The sequence below is a fragment of the Pelodiscus sinensis genome, chromosome 27 (genome assembly GCF_049634645.1).
Source record: "Pelodiscus sinensis isolate JC-2024 chromosome 27, ASM4963464v1, whole genome shotgun sequence".
Classification (NCBI taxonomy): Eukaryota; Metazoa; Chordata; order Testudines; family Trionychidae; genus Pelodiscus; species Pelodiscus sinensis.
In genome coordinates, this window is record NC_134737.1 from 13,488,980 (window position 1) to 13,511,629 (window position 22,650).

At 43.7% G+C, this 22,650-nt stretch overlaps 1 protein-coding gene across 6 annotated transcripts in view; it reads left to right on the forward strand.

Annotated features, from left to right (window-relative positions):
- The window catches only part of PPP1R12B (protein phosphatase 1 regulatory subunit 12B), a 151,488-nt gene that overhangs the window by 13,644 nt on the left and 115,194 nt on the right, over window positions 1–22,650 (forward strand). For all 6 annotated transcript variants that reach the window (XM_075910196.1, XM_075910200.1, XM_075910194.1 and 3 more), the window contains exons 2-4: window positions 14,402–14,532; window positions 17,723–17,841; window positions 21,662–21,821. In XM_075910196.1, coding sequence (XP_075766311.1) covers window positions 14,402–14,532; window positions 17,723–17,841; window positions 21,662–21,821 — 410 coding nt within the window. The remainder of the gene's footprint in view (window positions 1–14,401; window positions 14,533–17,722; window positions 17,842–21,661; window positions 21,822–22,650) is intronic.

The window sequence follows — 22,650 nt, forward strand, 5'->3', positions numbered from 1 at the left end:
GATTGGCATGATTTTCCAGAAATGCTTTTAACGGAAAAGTTTTCCGTTAAAAGCATTTTCGGAACAGAGCGTCTAGATTGGCACGGACGCTTTTCCGCAAAAAAGCCCCGATTGCCATTTTCGCAATCGGGGCTTTTTTGTGGAAAACAAATCTGGGTTGTCTACACTGGCCCTTTTGCGCAAAAGGGACTTTTGCCTGAATGGGAGCAGAATAGTATTTCCGCAAGAAGCACTGACTTCCTACTGTAAGAAGAAGCACTGACTTCTTACAGTAGGAAGTCAGTGCTTTTGTGGAAATTCAAGCGGCCAGTGTAGACAGCTGGCAAGTTTTTCTGGAAAAGTGGCTGATTTTTCTGGAAAAACTGGCCAGTCTAGATAATCAGGAAGTTCTGCTGCTCACTAGAAAAATTCTGCTCTCAAATATTTTTCCTATAAAATGTTAAGATGGAACTGAAAAAGAAAATGTAGAAAAACCAGCATGATCTACTATCAAATGAGTAGAGCCAGAGAGGAAAAGAAAGTTAGAACCAAAAGTTCAAGATAAAGCAAGTTACCTTTCAAGACTGACTGTTAAAATTAAACATAGGATGTTATAACTTTATATTGTTTGCACATAACATACATTTTTTCAAATATATATCAGATCATATCTGTGAAGGTTCTGCCCACCTGTTACTTACTTCCATAGATTACTAGTTTTATTACACCTTTGTCTGTTTTGAGTAGCTTGATTTTAAATCACTGATTTGAATCAGCAAGCAGGAAACCTTGACTTTTAAAAATTGATTTTAATCTAGCTTTACATTTGTATTTTAGTTTTTACCTCGAGAGGTTGATTCTTTTTGGGTGGTGACCATTAAAACATGCTGATTCACAACCAAATATAGCCTTTACATTAAATTTGGTGGCACTTAATAATCAGACGGATAACTGATTGTGCATATAGCGTATGATATGATTACCATACAGTTTTTCAGAGTTTTAATTCTTGCATTTTATTTTATTTGAAAATGCTGAATGATGCATTTCTTATTTACTTAGATGATTCATTTGTCATGCTATTTGTATAGAAATTGCAATTCAGTTAAAATGCACAAAACCAGCATATTTTTATTAGGTAAATAAAACTACCCTAAATGTGCTGGATTCTTAAAGTTTTATCAAAATATGTCTAGTGTTTAAAACGGATTTATGAAACAAAGAAATGGTGAATGTAAGTAGTATATTCTTCTCACTGTGCCCTTCAAGGTTTTCAACTGGTAGATCTTATTCCTTCATACCTAGCTTTTATTGATAGTTCGTAAGCAGCAAGTGAACTTTACAATTTTTCAACTCTCATTTCATTCAAAGTTGATACTAAGCATTGAACTAAACTAATTGAATAAACTAAAATTAAGCAAGTATTCTCCCTGTGCCAGGAAGCAGCTGCTGTCAAAAGCCACTATGCACTTGGAATCCTAGTTCAACAAACTCTGATTCCACATGGATACCCAGTGACTTCCACCATTTCATTGGTTTGGCTTTCTTTAAAAGTTTGCGGCAAACATCTGTTGCTTGAATATTTTGTTGTAATTAATCTTGTTAGCAAATTCTGCCATTAATATCAATTTCAAATTTAATTTTGATTAGGTGTGTGTTAAGGATGTTAAATGTTGACTAATCAAATAGTCGATGCATTTTTGCATCGATTGTTCTATTAGTCAGTAGGGTGCTTCCACCTTTTGAAGTGTAGCAATAGCCTTCGGCCAAAGCACTGTGTGGAGCCTGGGGTTAATTGGAGACTCCCCGCTGACCCCGGGCTCCATGTGGTGCTGCCGCTTTCAGGTACCCCCTTCTTTTCCCCTCGCCCTTGCTGTCTCTTTCTGATAGAGGCAGCAAGGGAGGAAGCGACTAGTCGACTGTCCTGTCAGCTATCCAATAAGCATTTGCTTGTCGGATAGTCGAGTAGTCCTTCACATCTCTAGTGTGTGTTAATGTTTTAAATCCAGTTTAAATAGAACAGTTTTTTGACTTAAAAATAATCTTTGGTTCTTTTTAGCCCAAGCTACTTCTGGACTTCCCTATAGTAGTAATGGCCAATAGTATCTCTTATCTGCACTGAGCTAGAAGGTTGGTTGCTTGCCTATGGGGGACCCCACCACACTGGCCTGCTCTTTCCATCTCCAGATTGGAATACAAATGTACCCTAATTAGGGCTACTTGTGAAACTTCAGTTCAGAAAGCATGTTTGCCTATTTGGTATTTCTCACAGGGAACAGGCTGCATCCTTGCCTCTGTAATCTAGGTATTCACTTCTATTTTATTTCTGAATGACTGGTTTGCCCTCCATGTCTGCAAATTGCATCGACTATTTGATTAGTCAGTTAATCAAAATTTTACATCCCTAGCTTCAATTGGTGTACCTTCTTTTTCCCTCCTCCAATATAGTCAGAATGTCGCAGGTCAAGTCATTTTTCCTATTGGGCAAACCCTCACTCTCTCTTGAATCCTTATCCTTGTTTTCTTCATACTGTACAATTCTGGACCATATATCTCATTCTTAGGCCAGTTCTATACTTTAAGTTGAAAAATGTACCGTGGACTTCTTTCAACTCGCCTATAACTTCTTGGGGAGATAAATTAACTAAAGCAATGGGAAGGCCTTTGTTACTATAGTGAATGTCTACACTGAAGTGTTAGTGGTTCAAATGTAGATATAATCTTTCTACTTTTTTCTTGCTTCCTTCACTTGCCTTGCCCATTCCTGCTCTCCTAATGTGTTCACTTCCATCTCCCCTGATCTTATGCTTTTATTTTTGCTACTTCCAGGCTTGTCTTGCAAATTTCTCCTTAGCTTGTTCTTCTGTTACCTCCCCACTCTTTTCTGACCTCTTGTCCCTCCAGTGCATTGTCTGTTTCTTGTCTAGTGTCTGAGAGTGTAATAGCGCAGTCTCTTTTTGTAAAGAACAGTAAATATTTGTGGTGCCACATAAATCATGGATGATACTGTTATGGCTTGTGGGGGGCGGGGGGGGGGAAAGCTTCTTGAATAGAATCCTTTTAATTCTTGCCTTTGCAGATAATGTTCAGACTGTCTTGCTGCTCTGTGGTGCGTGGTCAGCCCTGTTGCAATGTTTGCTGTCAGTCAGGAAAAAATTATAGGTGGCAGAGTAAACTTGCTACAGCACCATAGTGGGAAGATGAAAGGCTACAGAACTAGTAAATAGAAATGGTTTGACAGGCCAGCCTGAGGAAGTGGTATACAATCCATTCCAACTCCAGGGATAAAGGTCTATCAGACCTTGGGTTGGGATAGGTATTCTGTTGTGTTTCTCGTCTTCCTAGAGTTATGAAGTTCTGCATTTTTACTGGGGATAAAATTGAAATTCATAACTGCAAATCTGATTCTGCATTACTTAGCCCACAGAAGGCCATTTCCCCCTGACTATTGGCCTTCAAAGGCACACTTCATTAAGACTGAGGAAAGTTTACACCTTCGTTCTGCCCATCTTTCAAGCTGAGATTCAGCAATAGGACCTTGCTTTGGCTTATGAGTCAAGGATATTCAGTATGTTGGAATTGGAAAGGCTAGAAACTGCTTAAAGCTCAGCCCACACCCCCTTTGGGCAGGGGAGTGTGTATGTGGGGGGGCAGGTGGTGGGTAGGAAGGGAGGGCAGCCAGGGCTGCTGCTTGTTCCCCCTTCCTGCCCATGTCAGGGAGAGAGAACAAAGTGCACAGCTCATCTGCCCCTTCTGCTCCACAGCCACAGGAATGCAGCAAGCTGTCAGAATGAGGGGAAACAGCCAGCAATGTTCCTGTATGAATTGGGGGGGGGGGTGCTCCAGACCCCCTCCCTCCCTAACGGGCACCTGGGGGTGTGGGAGGCTAAAACTTGGGGCGGTTTTGGACGGGGTTGTGTGTGGGGGTGGGGGTGTGCACTCCTAACCAGCCTCTTTCATCTGCCTGGTAATTCTCTCGTGTGGTTTTAGGAGAAGCAATCCTATTCCAGGCACATCCCATTGTCCTGGCACAACCAACCTTTTGTGTTGCTTCATCTTCTGACAAGAGGATGCTGTATACTAAATTGGCTGGTCCTAGCTCTTACCGTTTAGGAGGAGTTCATGAACAAACTAAGTAGATTTTACTTTGAAGACTTATTTTTAAAATACAGTTACACGACTGCCTTTCCTTAAGTTTAGCCGTTGCATAATTTGATTTTTATTGTTCTGGAACTTTGGAGCATATCTTTTTTTTTTTTAGGCACTTTTTAATTTTCATCCATTTGTATTTTCAGAGCTGTGGGAAATTATGGGAGGATCACAGTGAGCTTGAACAGTAACTATTTAATGACAACAGATATTGAGAATTTGTTTTTAACATTATAAAGCTTTAACTTAACATCACCTGTCAAAATATACAAAGTAAATATCGTGAAATTAAATGCTAAGGTCTCGAAGCATTTTTGCTATTTTTGTTATGTAAATTTAACTTATCAATGTTGGCTGTGCATGTGGTGCACAAATCTAATTCTTCTGGCCTCTTTCTGTTCAAGAGTAGTGTTAAGCAGACCTAATAGAGTAGAGAACATCCTGTTATAAATAAGGACAGCACCATCCAAGCCCTGACCAGAAGCACGATTGGCCCCTCTCAAACCGCATCAAATGCCTGAGCGAATTCTATAATGTTCTTTAAAAATATCTCGCTAAATGCAGTAAGTGGAAATGCCATTTATCAGGGACTGACAGCAGACTCCTACGCTTGCTCTTTTCCTCCTTCATTAGTCTGTTGAATGTAGTGTTGCCCACATTCTGGACTTAAAAGCTGTTTGTAAATTTCTTGCTCATCTCCCGAAAACCTACAGCTTCTCTTCGCTCAGGGAAGAAATCCCGTCAAGTTTTTTTTTTTTTAAAGTGTCAAAGGGAACATTTTTCTCTGGGGTTGGTTGTGTCAGTATGAAGGCAACTTGCCTTCCAAGTTGTAAACAAAGGGTGGCTTGCCTGGATCCAGCTCCTGAGGCTCAGGGCTTCACCCCAGCATTGGAGAGCCCATGTGGGCACTAAGGATGTTAAGTTACGGTTAATTCACTAGTCAAGTAGTCGATGGAATTTCCATCAACTACTCGACTAGTTGATAGGCACTTCTGCATTCCTCCTTTGAAATGTACAAGAGTGTCCCTCCCCCCTCCCCCCGGAGGGAAGTCCCGCTGACTTCGGGCTGCATGCTGCCGGTCAGCTTTGAAATGTACAAAAGTCCCCCGCTGACCCTGGACACCATGCTATGCTGCTGATTTGAAATGCCGCGCTGGCTGACCCCGGGCTCAGTGCATGGCAGAGCTGCACCTGGGCTCTTGTGCATTTCAAAGCGGAAGCACCCACATGTAGCCAAGGTCAGCTGGGGACTCCCCAACTGACCCCAGGTTCCATGAAAATGCTGCACTGGGCCTGGGATCAGTGGGATTTCCCACTGGCGACTCTTGTAAATTTCAAAGCTGGCATGCCATGTGGAGCCTGGAGTCAGCAGGACTTCCTGCTGGCCTGGACTGCACAGGGAGTTCCAACTTTGAAATGCACAAGATTCCCCACTGAGGCTCTTCCACATTCCTCCTTTGAAATGTACAAGTGCTTATCGACTAGTTGATGGAAATGCCATCGACTACTCGACTAGTACATTAATCTATATTTAACATCTTTAGTTACAACGCTGTAAAGTGCCAGTGTGCACAGGCTCCCAGCGTTGGGCTAGAGGTGGCTTACCTACAGTGCCCAGAGAGCTCTGTCCCAGCACTCGTGCACTGACCCCAGTGCCATGTTAAAACACTGTAAAGTTTTGAAGTGCTGCTGTGACAAGCATAGAACAAAGCCCTAAGCTCCTTCAGGAACTACTGTCAGTAGTCATGGCCCTCTGCAGCTGATGAGGTTCACTTCTAGAGCTAAGAAATCAAGGGGAGAGAACCTGTTTGCCAGTTACAAAACCTTAAATCTTCTATCCCAGATGCTGTACAAGAGGCAGAACTTCTTACAGTTAGGAAATCTGAAGTTCCCTAGTCCGGGGGGCTGAAAATTACAGAAGTTCAGGGTTTTCTGCATTCAGTCCTAGCTGAGTGGCAAAAAGAGCTGGTAGGCTAAGTGGCACGTTTGTGGTGTCTAACCTACTGAACCGCTCGTTGGGGCTAAAAGTTGAAATTCTACAAGTGGAAAGCTGGAGTTGTCAGCTTTCCCATGACAGACAGGCTTTATTTTTAGTTCTTGCAGCTGGAGAGAGCTTGAACTCATGCCAAGATGCTTTCAGATGGCATAAAGCAATGGCTTTCGCAATTATTTCAATAATGGGTACTAAAATCATGTTGGAATGTGGGGTAGTGGGGGACGGGCAGGAGGATGGGAGCAAAGCTTGACAGACACTCCACAAGGTGTTTATTCTGGTGTGTGAAAGTTGTCAAAACACAAATTTTGCTCCGTGATTGGGAATGAATGAAGGCTGATTGGAGACTTGCAGAGATCATTGTATGCATGTAAATCTGTTGGTTCCTGGAGTGAAGGACGAGTAGTGCTCTGTGTATGGAAGATGCACCACTGTGAGATCAGGCCACAATAGGGACTTTGGCTATCAGTGTTTCCATAGAAGTATTTTGCATAATTGGCAAAGATCATTGGTGTTCAAAATGCTAATAGTCTTGCAAATCTAATGAGGGGGTAGCTGTCTGCAGTGGTAATTGCTGTGTACCAGGCAGACATTCATATGTATCCACAGAAGATGGAAGCTATTCCCTTGCTTCCTAGGCCTAGCTTAGCAAACTTTGGGCTTGACTAGAAATAGGGCCGTGTGTCAGTCTGACCATGCTTTCTTTATACCGATAGCACCTGTTACTTATTCAGGGAGATGGTGTTAACAAGTCAAGGGATAAGCAAGTAATACAGAAACTAATGATGAAAGGAAGCATGCCACAGAGCTGTACTCTTAAACATTCGTAGCACCTATCTCCTGTGGATTTTAAGGCATTCTGCAAACATTTAATTACTTTGCAGAATTGAATATGGCTTATTTATCTTCATTTTAACAGGAAATAAATGTAAGCAACAAGGGTTGAAGTGATTTGCCCAAGAACACATGTGAAGACAACAGCATAGCCACAGGGAGGAGGACCCATCCTAGTCTTGTACTTGCATCAATAAAAATGCTCTTGCAGTTACTTGCTATACTGTGCCACTGTATTCTCTTAAGATGTTACATTGCTTGCTTGTTTGCTTGTATTATAGTGTCTAGAAGTCTCAGTCACAGGCCAGGATCCGCCTGTGCAAGGAAGGCGCCGTACAAACATAAAACAAAGAGATCCCCTGCTCCCAAGAGATAGTTAATGAAGTCTTTCACTATCTGTTACCTTCATGCCCTTTCTTTCAGCCCCACTGAATTTATTAACTGTCTCCTGATTTATAACAGCTACTGTGTTTTCAGGGGAATTGTTTTATGTTTCTGTTACCAAGCCTTGATACTGCTGTGGGCTTCCAGAGTTGTAATGTTTTTGGCCAGGAAAAGGTGACAGCAGTCTGTAAATCTTCAACCACGAGTAGGAAGGCCGGTTTCTCTTGATGAAAATGGTGCAACTAATATTAAAGCTGCAGTCAACACCAGCCAGCGATGCCTTCATGTTTTTAGTATGCTATATGTGAATTTCTCTTGATATAGTTATTGTTCAAGAGTTTTTTGCGTGTGGCATGTGGGATTTCAAAGGGTAACAAATGGATTTTAAATGTGGATTCCTGGCAGTGGTTCCCAACACGGTGCCCGCGGGTGTCATGGCACCTGCCTGGGCATTTATGTGCGCCCACCTACTGACCAGGGCCTGCCCGAGCCATTCTTGTGGTGCATGTGCGGCCCCGCCCCCGGGTGCCTGGCATCCCCAAAAGGTTGGGGACCGCTGGCCTACTGTGATGTTCCTGTTGGCTGTACTGATATTTCACTGGAAGTGTGTGGGGAAAGCCCTGCCATTCGTTCTCTACCACTGCTGTCTGCGGTTAGCTACAGAACCACTGGCAAATGTAACCCTGCAAAGGAGATACAAGACACTTGAAATTGGGATTTTTGGTGGTGTCATTTCTGACAAACGATCCTCTAAGTGGAGAGCTGTGATCATGGAACATGATGGCAAGGTCATACCTTCCCATGCTGACAACTGCTAGTGGTGACAGTTGCAAAGCTATTTTGGGAGCTCCTTTCTGTTTTCTCTGAACTTCTGTCTCTGTGTTCCTGGATTTAACTCTGATGCTGTTCAGCTGTCCTCAGGCTTGCCTTTATTTGTTGAGTGCTGGTTCTTTCCCAGTGTATGTTGACATAATAGATTACCCTTTCTCTGCATTTAGCAGAAGAAAGCTAGCCTGAAATCATTGAATCAAAGGCTTTGTTCTGCAGGTGTTATGCTCCTATAAGGAGAGTGTAATATTAATAAATCTTGCTGTGACAAAACTAAACTTATGCGCAGTAGTGACTGGTTTCACTGGCCCTTTCTCACAGACTAGGGTGTTAATAGCTTAAAATCTTCAGACGCAGCTGACTCTCCCTCCCCCCTGCAGTTGTAGATCTTTAAAAGTGGCTAAATTTAGGTTACAAGCTTGTTAGCTCCAGTTAAATCATACAGTTTGTTCCTTGATTATTGAGGGTGCAGTGCGTTGTTTTGGCTTTAAATAGCTTTGAGGTGCACTCTATAATACATCAAAGACATCTTGTGGCTAAGGTGACGGAATAAACTCTTGGTTGTGCTGTAGACTTCCTGTGTGACTTTTGGTAAATCACTAAATCTCTTTGCTTCAGGTTTCCCTATCTGTAAAATTGGGGGTGATATGTATCTACTTCAAAGATTAGGTGGGGTGGTTGGTCTCAACTCATTAAAAGCTTTGAAGCATTCTGAGGTCATTGAATGGCAGTGCTGTTGTATAACTGCAAATTGCCAGCGTATCACTGTGTTAACTTCCCAATCAGTCATGCCAAATAAATTACTTAGCCAGTTATGCATATTCTAGTACTAAGTTGAAGTGGGAGACCTTTCCCTCACAATTGAAGCAAAGGGGTTGAGGTTTTTTTGTTTGGGTTTTTTTTTTTAAAGACAGTCTTCAAGAATTTTGCTCAGGTTTCATTTTTAAAATGAGCTTTGGGTATGAGTACCCCTGTTGGTTCTTGTGACTTTTTTGTCATATTTTTCAGTTTTCATCAATTCATACTCTTGCTGTGACACCCACCCGGACAGAGGAAACTGACTTTATAAAACGCAGGCAAATGCATAAAAGTAAGCTGAGAACCTGTATTTTTTCCCCCCATAATCATTTGGGTTACACTGTTGTAGCACTGGTAGAGAACAAATTGTGTAATGCAGCATGGCATTACCCTGAACAAAATTGCCAGACTCAGGGTCTTCCAAGAATACAAGGATTGTTTTTGTTTCTAGACTTACTTGCATAACTCAGCTTTCTTTAGTTCTTAAGGATCAATTGCTCTTGTCTAAAACATAAATATTTAGGTTGACCTTATTGCTTGCAAAGACTAAACATGAACACAACTTTCATGATGTCTCCAGTGTTAAAACAAAATTTGACATGTAGGTCAGAACTTCTGGCATAGTTCTGATTGAGAGGAAACCTTTCAAGGCTTCGTGTCCATAGCAAAAGAGTAATTTCAGTTGCCATTGAGTAGTTTGGCATATGCTTAACACTAAACTCATTTTGTTCCTTGCTTGGAGGGTGAAAGATCCAGAAATGTGCGTCCTGAGCCCGGTAAGACTCTTGTATTCCCTTTCAGCATAGGGTAGGCTCTCATCACCAGTCTCTAGCTGCTATGACTCTTTGCTCTGAGCAAGAGGAAGAGTTAAACTGTTAAACTAAGTTCTTAGCACAATTCGAACCTGTCTAAACTTGCTGCAAGTGGTTGAGTTGCACCTGTTGGATTGCCATTATAGATGCCTCCTGTCAGCTCCAGGTACACTTGCTGGGGTGGAAAGGCTAAATCAGCTGTTTCTACTGATGGCTGACAGCTAATGCAGAATCTCCTGCAACTGAATGGGTGGGGCTTTGTGTACAAGTGCCTGGTCCACTTTCAGCTGGGGTAGATTTCTTCTGAGGAGAGGAGCGCTCTGGGAACGCACTGTTGCTGTCCTCTGGTGTTGCAGTGCCAGCTGGTAGCTCTTTCCAACACTTACACGCAGTCCCTGCGGTGAGGCGCCCAATCCAAAGGCAGAGGTCACTGAAAGGGAGTAAAAATAGGCAAGTTGTACTCAAATCGCTTCACTATGGACAGGCTGCCAGGGAGGCTTTCCGAGGGACTTGGGATCTGTGCAGTTGAATGAAGGGAGCTCTTGCCATGGATAGTGGGCTGCGTGAAACAGGCAGGGGGGTGACCATATTAACATCTGCTTGACAAGGAGGGGCGGAGTTATGTAACACTCGGAAGGCAATCACAAAATTGAATTGAGGCTATATTGGCTGGGAAGCCAATGCAAGGATTTTTTTTTTAAGCGGGAGTTTCTTGTCTATAAGTTTAATGGATACTTATTGGCAGCATTTTGTATGGACTGAAGGGGGCAACATATCTTTGGGAGGCTAGAGGGGAGAACATTGCAATAATCAGGATAAAATGAGGGCCCGAATCTCTTATTTTTCTAAATGCTCCTTTGCAACTTCTCTGCTATACCAGCTGTAATTCTCAGTCAGAAGCTGGTACGCGTCTGACATTAGTTTACACTCTACACATGTAAAACAGAGCCCCAACACACAGTATTGTTTTCTGTTGCTAGAAATGGGTGAAGCTTTCTGCCCTTGGATCTTACTTCGCAACTTTATTGCCTTTGCTTTTGAGAGCTGTACGAATCGTGGCAGGGTGCTGATGCAGGACAGGGGTCTGCCACAGGCCAGTTTATTTATAGTAAAGGTCAGCGTGCCGTGAAAGCCAACCCGATTACCCTGTTCACCCTTCCCCATCCTGCACACCCAAACAAAGCTGCTCATTCTGGGAGGTGTTTTACTCTTAAACAAGCGCTGCTAAGCTGGCCCATGAAGCCAGAAGTGGTCTGTGATTTTATAGCCCAGTGACTGGGCAACTGCTCCTTGGCAGCTTTGCTCCCAAATCCTTGCAGGTGGACATTGGAGCTGTTCTGTGATCACAAGACACTGGGTAATGTGACATCTATACTGTCCTTAGTCCAATTGAACAAATACACAAACGGAAAATGCCATGGGCCAAGATCACCCTGGGTGTAACTGAATTGACTCAAGTACAGGTGCACTATGGTGTTAACTTGGTGAAACTAACTTGTATCACACAAGCAAACTATGCAGGCAGTTAAGGATGTCAGTTAAATGCTAGGTTTAACCAGTTAACCTTGGGGCAACGCCCTCCCCCCCCACCTGTGGTGTGGCCTGCTCTGGCCAGGGTTAGAGGGTGATTCTGGCCCCAGCTCCGCTGTAGCTGTGTGTGGGAGAGCAGGGGCTGCTTCTGGCTAATTGATCAACTGGGATTTTACATCCCTGGTACGGGGTAAGGGGAAGCTGAGTAGTGTCTAGGAAGCCTAGTCATGGGCAGAGTCTCATTGTGGTAGGTGCTTTACGAACACATACAGGCTCTGCCTCAATGAGATTAGTCTAATAGTCTCTGTGAGGACCTTCTCTGCCATCACTAGCATCAATGAGCAGTGCAGCTGGGCACTTACAAGAAAATCTGATGAAATTCTCATTAACCGCTTCCCTAAACTAAATCCTCAATCGGTCCTGTTGAGCAGATTATTGCGGCCCAAGTGCGTGTGGTCCTCTTTCTGCCTCGGCCTCCCTTGCTTTCTCCTCCTAGAAGTGGAATCCAAGGAGAGCCTGGCTTTGTACGTTACTCTGAACTGTTGAGACAGACCCCCGTGTGCGCTGCCTGCTCCTGAAGAGGGACCGACAGCTTGCAGTGTGTTCCTAGGGATAGTATTTCAAATAGAGGTGAGATTTTCCCTGGTTGCTGATCTAGCAGGCCTTGTTTGTGTGCCCCCATGTTCTTGTCTTTCCATTCGCTCAAAGCAGACTTGTGCTTTCTAAGTGATTCCCTTAGCATCAGCGATTGCCAAATAACACAATCAAATAATGTCCCTTGCAGTAGGCTCTGTACCTGTTACTGGGGGTGGGAAGAGCTAACGTTTGATTTTTATAGACTTAGCAATTTTTTGTTGGGAAGAACTGGGAGGGCTGTCTGGTCCCCTGCCAGGACCAGAGAGAATCCCAGGGAGCTGCTGATACAAGTTGACTCTCAGCCCTAGTAGTTGCGACGAGTCCTGTGGCACTTTATAGACTAACGGAAGTGTAGGAGCATAAGCTTTCGTGGGCAAAGACCCACTTCGTCAGATGCATGTTCTGCTCTTGTGTAACTTTTTTCTTCTGCCCAGTGCACAAAAATTACTGAGTTGGAGACCTGCAGAATATTACTTGTACTTGAAAAGTGTACTGTAAGAGGGTTGTCTGGAGTATGTCCTTTTGGGGAAGAGATCTGAAAACAAATCTCCTTTGGGTGACTGCTTGTGACCTAACATAACCCAGGAGTAACTTGTGGTTTAAAAAAGAGAATATACGTGAGTTAAAATTGAATACTCTGGTATTTCAGTGTCTGTCAGGAGTAGGATAGGCCGGGATATACTTTGATACGATAGAGAGATGCATTTAGGAACATATCTCCTGTTTCTTGGTGTTTCTGGGTTAAATGCAGGGGCAGAATTTTAAAGCTGTGTAGGGGCTGCACTTGTTCTCTTGCTACCTTGTGCTCTAAGTTTAAACAATGCTAGTGGGTTTGCTAAGAATTATCTAGGAGGCTTTTTCCGCTCATAACTAGTAGATGTCAAATCTTGTAATAGGACCAAATGCAGTGACCTTTGGGCATAGGCAGTTCTTGCCTCTGAGCGTTTCCATATATAGATTAGGCTGTTGCTACTTGCCCCTTCTGCTTCCCAGTCTCGTTTTGATGCTCTTGGTGGGAGTGAATGGGCTGGCCGTGGAGAATGCCAAGGAGCCAGCTGAGTGTGTCTGCATACAGTGCTGCTGTTGCAGCCGTGCTGTGGAGCACATCTAGGAGAGACGCCCTTTGCTGGCAGCGGAGAGCTCTCCCGTCAGTATAATAAAACCAGCTCCGTGAGTGGCACAAGCTACGTGGTTTGGAGAATCTCTCCCCTGACAGCGTTGTGCACGTTGGTGCTTATGTCAGTGTAACTTAGGTTGCTTGGGGCGGGGGGGAATGAACTCGCTCCTGAGTGACACAAATTATGCTGACAGAGCTGAAGTGTAGACATAGCCTTGTATAGCTCCATCTCGTGCTTCTGGCTCTAACAGGTGGAGAGCGGATTGTAATAAAAAATGCTACAAAGCAAAAATTCGACCCAGCAGTCCAGAATCAAGTCTCCATTCAGGTGCAAACCATCAGATGGCAGGATTTTTTTTAAAGAAAAAGCTTCCCTGCTGGCTAGAGACAGTAATGATATGTAAGCCATGAGATGGGAACATTTAATAATTTTGTCACTTTTTTGAAGACCTGCCTTCCTGACAAGTTTGCTCGGCATCAGTTGAATGTGCCCGTAACAAGTACAGATTGTTTGAAGTTTCAAAATTGGTCCTTTGCTGAAAGAGCAAATATACTGGTAAAAGTCCATAAATATCCCTGGATGTACATGAGGGGTAAGAGGTCCTGTTTAATAACTGAACCCCCCTCCCCCCAGTCTGCTGTAAATCAGTTACCGAATGCAGGCTTTCTGTTTTAGATGTCTGTGGAATAAATATGCTTATGAAGCAAACCCTGTAGTATTCCGAAAAATGTGTCCTTTGTTTCCCGACTGGTTATTTTGGTGATGAAGTGGCTTTTTTCAGGTTGTAGCACAACAAACATGCCATGGTGGCCTCATAGGGACCTAGGAAATAAAAATGTTCTGTTTTTGTGTCACTTCTCAGGAAAATTCCATTTTCGCTAAGGTGTCATCTGTACAAAGGGGCAAATATTCAGTGTGCAGAAGTTTTGATTTTTCCTGTATGTTTGACTATTAATTTCCCTGAATTCCTATTTTGGCTGCACATCTAGTGCTATAGTTATTTCTTGGAGTATACTGACATTTATGCTATTCAAACTTTTCTGGAACAGCGTGATCAAAATACATATACAACTTGCCTTGCTTAAGGGAATCTAATACCGTACCTTGGATGAATACAAACATATCACTTTACAGCCATCTTCCTTTCCCCGGAGGCAGGGTGTGTATGGGGGAAGGAGGGAGGGAACTAGGCAAACAGCCTAGAGAGATCAGAGGCGCAACTGTCAGACATCAGTGAGCAGGCATAATGTGGGTGGGAAGCCCAGATATCACTTACAGCTAATAAACCGAAAAAGGAAGTTGTTTACTAAATTTAACACTACTTGCTTCCTCCCCTGTAGGCCTGTATAGACGAGAACCTGGACATGGTGAAGTTCCTGGTAGAAAATGGAGCCAATGTAAACCAGCAAGATAACGAGGGCTGGACCCCCCTGCATGCTGTGGCATCCTGTGGCTATCTGAACATAGCAGAGTGAGTGAGTTTCAAGCTGTCACGGGCATTTACAAAACCAAATTCCACACCCTCCTACTCAGATCTGGTACCTGCAAGGCTGATGGCATGTGACTCAGATCAGTGGACCTTGGAACCACATCGTGAAAAGGAGTGAAGAGAAGTTGCACTTAGTCCTTGCTTTTGATTGTAGAGGTTTGGGTGGAAGATGACCCGAGTCCGACTTTTGATAGTTGCATCAGAAGTGCTTAAAGCAGGGGTTTGTGATACCGTGACCCCCCCAAGTTGTTTGTGACACGCTCCCCCCCGGGGGGGTTGGGACCCACAGTTTGTGAAACGCAGGCTTAATGCAGTGCCTGATCACTAATGCAGTGTGCGGAGCAAAACAGAATAGTATGCACATACCTGTCAGTCAGAGCAGAGAGGTGGAGGAGGGGATATCTTTTATTGGATCAACTTCTATGGGTGAGAGAAGCTTTCAAATTTACACAGAGCTCTTCTTCAGGTCATGCTAATAAAGCACAAATCGGCTCAACTGCTTGCTGAGCAACTGTGCCTCTCCACTTCCAAAGAGAAGGCATGCATAGTTTTAAACTTTCCAGAGAGGCTTTGAGGTTAACAGGGTTTTTTCCTGCTACCAGTAGTGTGCATTTCAGAAACATACATCTGGTATGGTTATTTTCATACTGTTACTCCAGTATAAATCCCTACTGTCATAAACAGTGCACAAGTGTAAAGGGATTAAACAATTGGGTTAAACAGCACCAGTGTAAAGCCTTGCTTTTTTATACCCATGCAGTACTTCCAGCTAGGGCTTTGCAGGATAACCACATTTGTCCTCTTGAAAATGTCACTGCTCAAAAGTCATGTCAGCCCTTAGGGCAGTGGTGGGCAACCTGCAACCCATTGGGCTTCTGTGTGTGACCCATGAGACGTTTTGGTTACTGTCACCCACTCACAAAGTTGCCAGATTCTGCTGGTTTCTGTCTTAAGGTTTTTTCCCCATTACCAATATTGACAGACACACAGACAGAAACACGTGAAGTGAGCTGGGCTCCCTTTGGATCCGATCAGAGCGCTGCTACAGTTCAATCCATACCCAAGCACAGCTAGCGAAACGACCCTATCCTGGGAGACTGTCTTGGCTATGACACTCTTGCAGCCCACTGAGCAGAGGGCTACACCTGTGGTCTGCTCACTAGACTAGTTTGACCATCACTGCCTTAGGGGAAGAGGAAATGTTTGGGTTGCAGAGTCACCAGTTTGCAAGCACTGTTCTCTTCAAATCCAGGTTGTTCCCCCCCCCCCCCTCTCCCTTCCCCCATTGGCTTGTTGTCCAAGGTGGAGGATGAAAACTAAGTTCCTGAACTCGGTTAAAATAAGCGTGGTGTCGGTTTTTGTGTAACGTTTAAAATGCAACACAAGTGTTGGGGCTCAACACGGGTACGGGGTAAAATATTGTCTTGTTACACATACAGGGTCCAACTGGATGGTCTAATGGTCCCTTCTAGCCAGAATTTATTACACTTTGATTGCAAGGGCTGTAAATAACAAGTGTGAATGCGAAAAAGAGAATGTTAAATCTTACGGACTTTTAAAAAAAATTTTAAGACTGAAGGCTTGGCTATCTGGAGATACTCAGGAAAGTTAATACAAATGAACTAGGGGTGTGAATTTAAAAGTGGATTTGTTTAAATTTCATCCCTTTGTGGATGCCGATTCAGAATGAAAGTGAACTTAATTTGGTGTAGGTAAGATCAGTCGAGTGACTTGGCCTGCAGGATTTCTTAGAATCAGTAAGTAATCTCTGCAGTTGGCCATGGTATTCATTCCATCCCATGGGCCCAATAACTCTCTAGTTGCACTGTGGGGAGATGTTATGATATCAGACTTGTTGTTTTAACCCAGGGAGTTATTGTGAGGATCTGTTTAGGAAAGTAATGCTAGGAGAAGTGGAATAATTGGAACCAAAATATTGCAAAACTAAGCAGTAGTTCTCTTTTCATTGTGCTGTGCTTCTGAAAAGCAGACTGGCTCAAACCCAAGGCAAATAGACACGAGCAAGTTTTTCTTCAGGCTCTGCTCCATGCTCTATCCTAACCAAAGCTCTATCCTAACTATAGCGAAGTCACTCCTAGCTTTCGTACTTTGACGGGTGGCCTTTTGCCTGGAATGGCCCATGCAGACTCTCTGCACCATTGTACTTGATGGTCACCAGCAGGGAGTGCTGATTTTCAATGATAAAGGATTAAGGAAGCTGATTTTTGTGGGCGTAACTTAGGTGAGGAATAACATTTTTTGATTGAGGGCAAGTATAAAATTGACATCAAACATCAGTGCAATTTCTGCAAATCCTGAAAACCCATCAAAGAGATCGTAAGCTCAGTGAACGTGCAGAGTTGCAGCCTGGCTACTGCTTTTCCACGTCTAAATCCAGAGCATAGAAAAGTTTCCCTATATTGCATAAAACTTGTCTTCATGTTGGGTTCTCTTGGCTTCCTCTTTTGGAGAAGCTTTCAGTGCTAGATTGCAAGTGAACTTTTCTGAAAGAGGATGAAAATAAGAAAAAAAAATTTGCTGTCTTTCCCACCCTAGCCAGTAAGATATTTAACTGAGAACTTTGCTAGTCTGTCACATTCTTCAGTGACATGCAGGCTGAATTGCCTGCCCATGTATGAACTTTTGGTTCACTTATAAAAAGGGAAGTGGAAGAACTTAAGATCAGCAGGGATGTAAAATCCTGTTTAACCAGTTAATGGGTTAATCACTTGTCTCGGATTCTGCAGATAGGCGGCCATTCTAGCCCTCGCCAATTCTAGTCGACCCGACCAAACTGGAGCACTACTAGCCCGCAGCCCTTCCGCCCGGCCTGGCAGTTAACTGGTTACTGGTAAACCTCACCAGTTAGCTGGTTACATCCCTAAAGATCAGTCTTATTTGTTTACTTTAAAATTCTTTTAGAAGTGCAAGTATGACCACGTTGGTCCATTTTTACAGGCTGTATAGAAATAAGAGTATATCAGTTGTTTGCATGGGCCACTTGGGAGTAACAGCAGGGGTTCTAAATTCTAAACTGAGAGGCTTACGGAGCAGTCTCATTTAGGATCTCCCTCGGACTAGAAAGCCAGATACTTGATTCTGCTATTCAGTCATCTGTGAACGTCCATTCTAGTGACTGTCAGATACATCAGTATGGGTCTCATTTGTGTAGATACTTGCTCAGGCATGGAGCCAATGTGTCTGCTGTGAACAGTGAAGGTGAAGTCCCATCCGATCTTGCAGAGGAAGCTGCCATGAAGGACTTGCTTCTGGAACAAGTAAAGAAACAAGGTGAGCCAGCTGTGCATTTGGACAGGCTTTCTTTGGGCCTTTTAGGGGCTATACAAGGAAACTGGCTTGATAAACCTGAAATCTGGCCCAAGGAGCAGCAGAACAAGTCACCTGTGATGGGGCACTAGAATACTTGTACAAAGCATGTCGTGGTACAAGTCACAAATTACTAATGCAATACTTAAGTTTCCGTTCTGCGTCTTATATAATAGGAGCTTGTGTAAAATACCAAAATGGTTGAAACCCTATGATGCCTTGTCTATTTACTCTCAGATGAAGTTAAATTCAGGTCTCTGATATTCAGGGTGGATTGATTTTTTAAATCCGTTATTTTAATCAGCCACAAAACTTTAATTTAAATCATTGATTTTAATCTTGTCTTGCACTTTTGAGTTACTTTTTAATCAAAGGTTGATTATTGTTGGTTGATAACCATTAAAACGTGTTGACTTGCCACAGAAAGAGCCTTTACATTAAATTTGTTACTTTTTTGCTAGCAACGATGACCTACAATATCTGTACACATTTATTTAAGCAATTATAAAGCTTCATTTTTATTCAGATTCTTAACTTACATTTTTGTTAGAAAATTGACTCATTTCTTTAATAGGCTATTTTTACTATTTGTCAAGCTGCATTTGGATGGAAATTAGAATTGAACTAAATGCACCAACATTTTAAAATGGTCTTTAAGGTAGTTGCAATAAAATTCTGGTTACATAGGAAAAAAGTAAGTTTCCCAAAATGTTTGGCATTTAATGCTGATGTCTTGAACAGAAGTACTCTGTTAATGAACTGAATTGGTTGTATCTGATCGTCATGTCCTGCAAGGTTTTAGAAATAGTTGATGCCATCCTCTCGTGATCATTAAGCACTGATGAAAGGGGGTATTTTCCCTGCTTTTTCAGCTCTTGATTGGTTTCTCATCTCTGGCTGAGCTGAAGTGAACAACCCGAATAAACAGAAATGATTTAAATACGCTGTCCATGCAGACAACAAGTATACTTTTGTCAAGCCGTTTTAGCAGTTCAACAAACTCTTGGCTATGTAGAACTTGGTCAGTGACACCCAGTTCAGTGCTCTGATTTTCTTGAAAACCTTGGCAGCAAATGTACTACAGGCAGTCCCCGGGTTACGTACAAGATAGGGACTGTAGGTTTGTTCTTAAGTTGAATCTGTATGTAAGTCGGAACTGGCGTCCAGATTCAGCCGCTGCTGAAACTGATCAGTTTCAACAGCGGCTGAATCTGGATGCCAGTTCTGACTTACATACAGATTCAACTTAAGAACCCCAGGCATCCCCAAGTCAGCTGCTGCTGAAACTGATCAGCGGCTGATTCCAGGAAGCCCGGGGCAGGAGCTTCCTGTAGTCAGCCACTGGTCAGTTTCAGCAGCGGCTGACTTGGGGATGCCTGGGGCAGAGCAGCTGGGGTGCTGCTGGGTTGGTCCACTAGCGCCCAGAGCGGTGCTACAGGACCAACCGGCAGCGCCCCAGCTGCTGTACCACAGGTGTCTGGAGCAAAGCCGCGGAGCACGGGGGCAGCGGGACAGCCCAGACACGCCGTGGCTGTCCTGCCTCCCTCGGGCTCCGCGGCTTTGCTCTGCTTTGCTCCCCGTCCCCCTGGTCTGCAGACCAGAAGGACGGGAAGCAAAGCGGCAGAACACGCGGGCAGCAGACAGCCCAGACGCACGTCTGGGCTGTCCGCTGCCCGCGTGCTCCGCCGCTTTGCTTCCTCTCCCTGGTCTGCTGGAGACCAGGGAGAGGGCCCCGTTCGTAACTGCGGATCCGACGTAAGTCGAATCCGCGTAACTCGGGGACTGCCTGTATTGAAATATTTTTTCTTCAATTAAAATGATTTTAATAATTTTAGGCCTTAAAATAGAATTTGAAATGCCAACAGTGTATATTATATTTATTTTTCAAAAGGAAAAATGTGTTTTGGTACAAATCCAATTTGAATAAGCCTTTTAAAAGGCTGATTGCTTTTTATCCAGTCAGTTGGTCTCTGTGATAACTTCACTGAGGTCTGTTGTTGTTAGTGCCATTGTGTTATTCCAAACAAGAACAAACGCAAATCCAAGTTGCAGCAGTTTGTTTTCCTTCAGTGGAAAAAGCAAAGGTCTTGTCTACACTGGGATTTTGTAGTCGTTGCGCTGTTTAGAAGAATCAAATTGTCTGAACGGTTTACTTTGGATTGAAACTGGTATAGACCTGTGTTTCTCAACCCCCTATTTTTTTATAAAGTACTCCTTTAAAAAAAAAAAAAGAAGTTCCCTCCATACCTATAGTTTTCAGACACACAATTTTTTTTCTAACATTGAAGCACATTTGTTTAAACAACTTAATCGTAGCCAGGCGGGCAATGAAATCTTTGGGTGTAAAAACTACAAAAATAATAAAGCGCTGTAAAACTTGAAACAAAAATCCAGTTTTCTCCAAATTTCAGTGGAGCGGACCCCCCCCCCCCCCCCGACTTCTCTCTAGTACCCCTAAGAGTACTCAGACTACTGGGTGAGAAACACTGGTATAGACTGTACTGAAGCAAGTTGCTCTCGGCTACAATGAAAAGCATTGGTGGTAGGGGTTAGTGCCAGTGTAGATATGATGCAACTCTGACCCTCCTTCCCTTCTTCTCTGTGCGCGCACAGCCTAAGTTTTCCCTCTATAGGGCCCTGGCTAGACTAGATATCTTTGCACTAAGCGTGCTGAGAACTCGCTGGAAGCTTGCACCTGTCTAAGATGGTGAACTTCTAAACAGCAGTAAAGGTTCTAACCTGGTTTATCTGCAGATGTGGGAAGGCACCTTTGTAGCCCTTCCTGTTTAGAAGGTTTTCTCTGCTGCTGTGAGGGTTCGAGACTTAACCGTTACAAATATAAGCTTAAAGTCTATAGTAATTAATGGAGCTGGGCCCTTCTGCTCAGTTTCCCACTTGATATTGGCATCTGGGGGATTGGAATTTTTGAGACTTGTTTAGGAAGAAACTTGAAAACTTGCCTAGAAAGTTCACCAGGAGTTTCTATGAAAAATGTAACCTTTTCTGAGTTTTGCTGCATTCCCCTGGAAATGAGAGCCATTTAATTCTCCTTTCTTGTTGCATAGCTTATTAATGATGTTGGTGCTGGTGTAGTCTGTACACTGGAATGAATCCAGCCTTAACCCACATATGCAGCTTAGTTGTTGCATGGGCTGTTGTGGATCTAAAAGTGATCTTTTTGCGGCAGGATCAATGGCTCCATTAGTATAGGAATGTGGTGAATCCTGCTCCCATCCACGGGGGTGGCCACCAACAGATACGCTCCCATTTCTGTGGTCACTTAAATGCATTGCCTATTTCTTTGCAGTACAACACATCAACTTCAGTGAGTTTTAGGCATGCAGGAATGCACTGTTCTAGGTGCATGTATCTAGGTTTAACCTTGCAAGAGGTATCTGCGGTGTACACAACAGATTAAAAGTATATTCAAGTTTAATGCAATTTAGCTGTCCTTTAGCGCAAACTTGTGCTGACTTTTTTTCAAGCTAGGTCTGCTGTTTTGAGAACCCAGATCTTGCACCCTTAGCCAATTAGTGCTATTGCTAGCAATCATGGGCTGGCTCACAAATGAATTTTTCAATTTTAGGTGTTAATTACCCCAAATTCCTTTTTGTTTAACGAGTGTGGTTCAGGTGTTCTCCTACATCCTGGGAAATGTTTATCGTGAGCTCGCAGAAGCCATTGCAAAGCAGCCAGACCTTTTGGTGACCATGATTCCATTTCAGATTGACATGCAGGTGAGCTGTGGTTTGCTTTTGTTTTTTCATCTGCGATGTTTCCACAGGGGTGGACCTGGAACTAGCAAGGAAAGAGGAAGAGCAGCAGATGCTGCAGGATGCACGGCAGTGGCTAAACAGCGGGAAGCTTGAAGATGTAAAGCAACCCCGGTCAGGGGCCACTGCTCTTCACGTAGCTGCAGCCAAGGGCTACTCTGAAGTGATGAGGTAATGACTCCTTTACGTCGGTCAGCGCCTTGAGTCCGGGTCTGTAGTGGAAGGGGCTGCTCCTATCACTGTAGTTGAGGACAAGGTTTGTTTTGGGTGTACGGTAGTGGGAGTGTTAGGGTCCCAACTCCGATTCAGCCTCTGCTGTTCTGTTTATAAACGTGTGCACCCCCGAAGATGCTCATCCAAAGTGCTTGGGCGCCTCTGGGTGTTTCTTGGATTGAAAATTAAATAAGGTGTGTGCTCCCCCTCTCCCTCGCCATGTGACTTTGGGGAAGAGTTGCAGAGAGGAGCCAATCAGACTCCACTCTGTAGGAGCAGAAGAAATCAAAGATTGATGGAAATGCCCTCAAATGGGGAAGCAACGGTGTGTCATGTTTTCACATGTCCTCTGCCCTATGCTGATTGGCTGTTTGCTCCAGCCATCCAACTCTCTCTACTTCAGCCTCTTCACCTGCCCCCTTACTTTTCTCCTTCCCTTTATTCCATGTAGCTGTTGCCCTCCTAAGAAAGCCCACCCAAAAGAAGAAAGTAAAATGGAACTGTGACACTTGCCACCATCACGCTGCTGGTAAACCAAGGCTGTCTTGTCTATTCAGACAGCACCATCTCCTGGCTTAGATAGTGGGCTCTGTGGTGCAAGACCTGCTGTCTTGGTCTGCTTTTCACACACCCAGCATAGTGGGGCCTACTTCATGACTAAGGCTTCTAGGTGCTACAGGAACACAAAGGTGTAACGTGGAACTTCCGTAGGGTCAGTTCTGGACTCTGCAGAGTGGGGAGTTCCCAGTTCAATGTAAGCGTGCGTTTCCCTGGAAGCTCTGGGGTG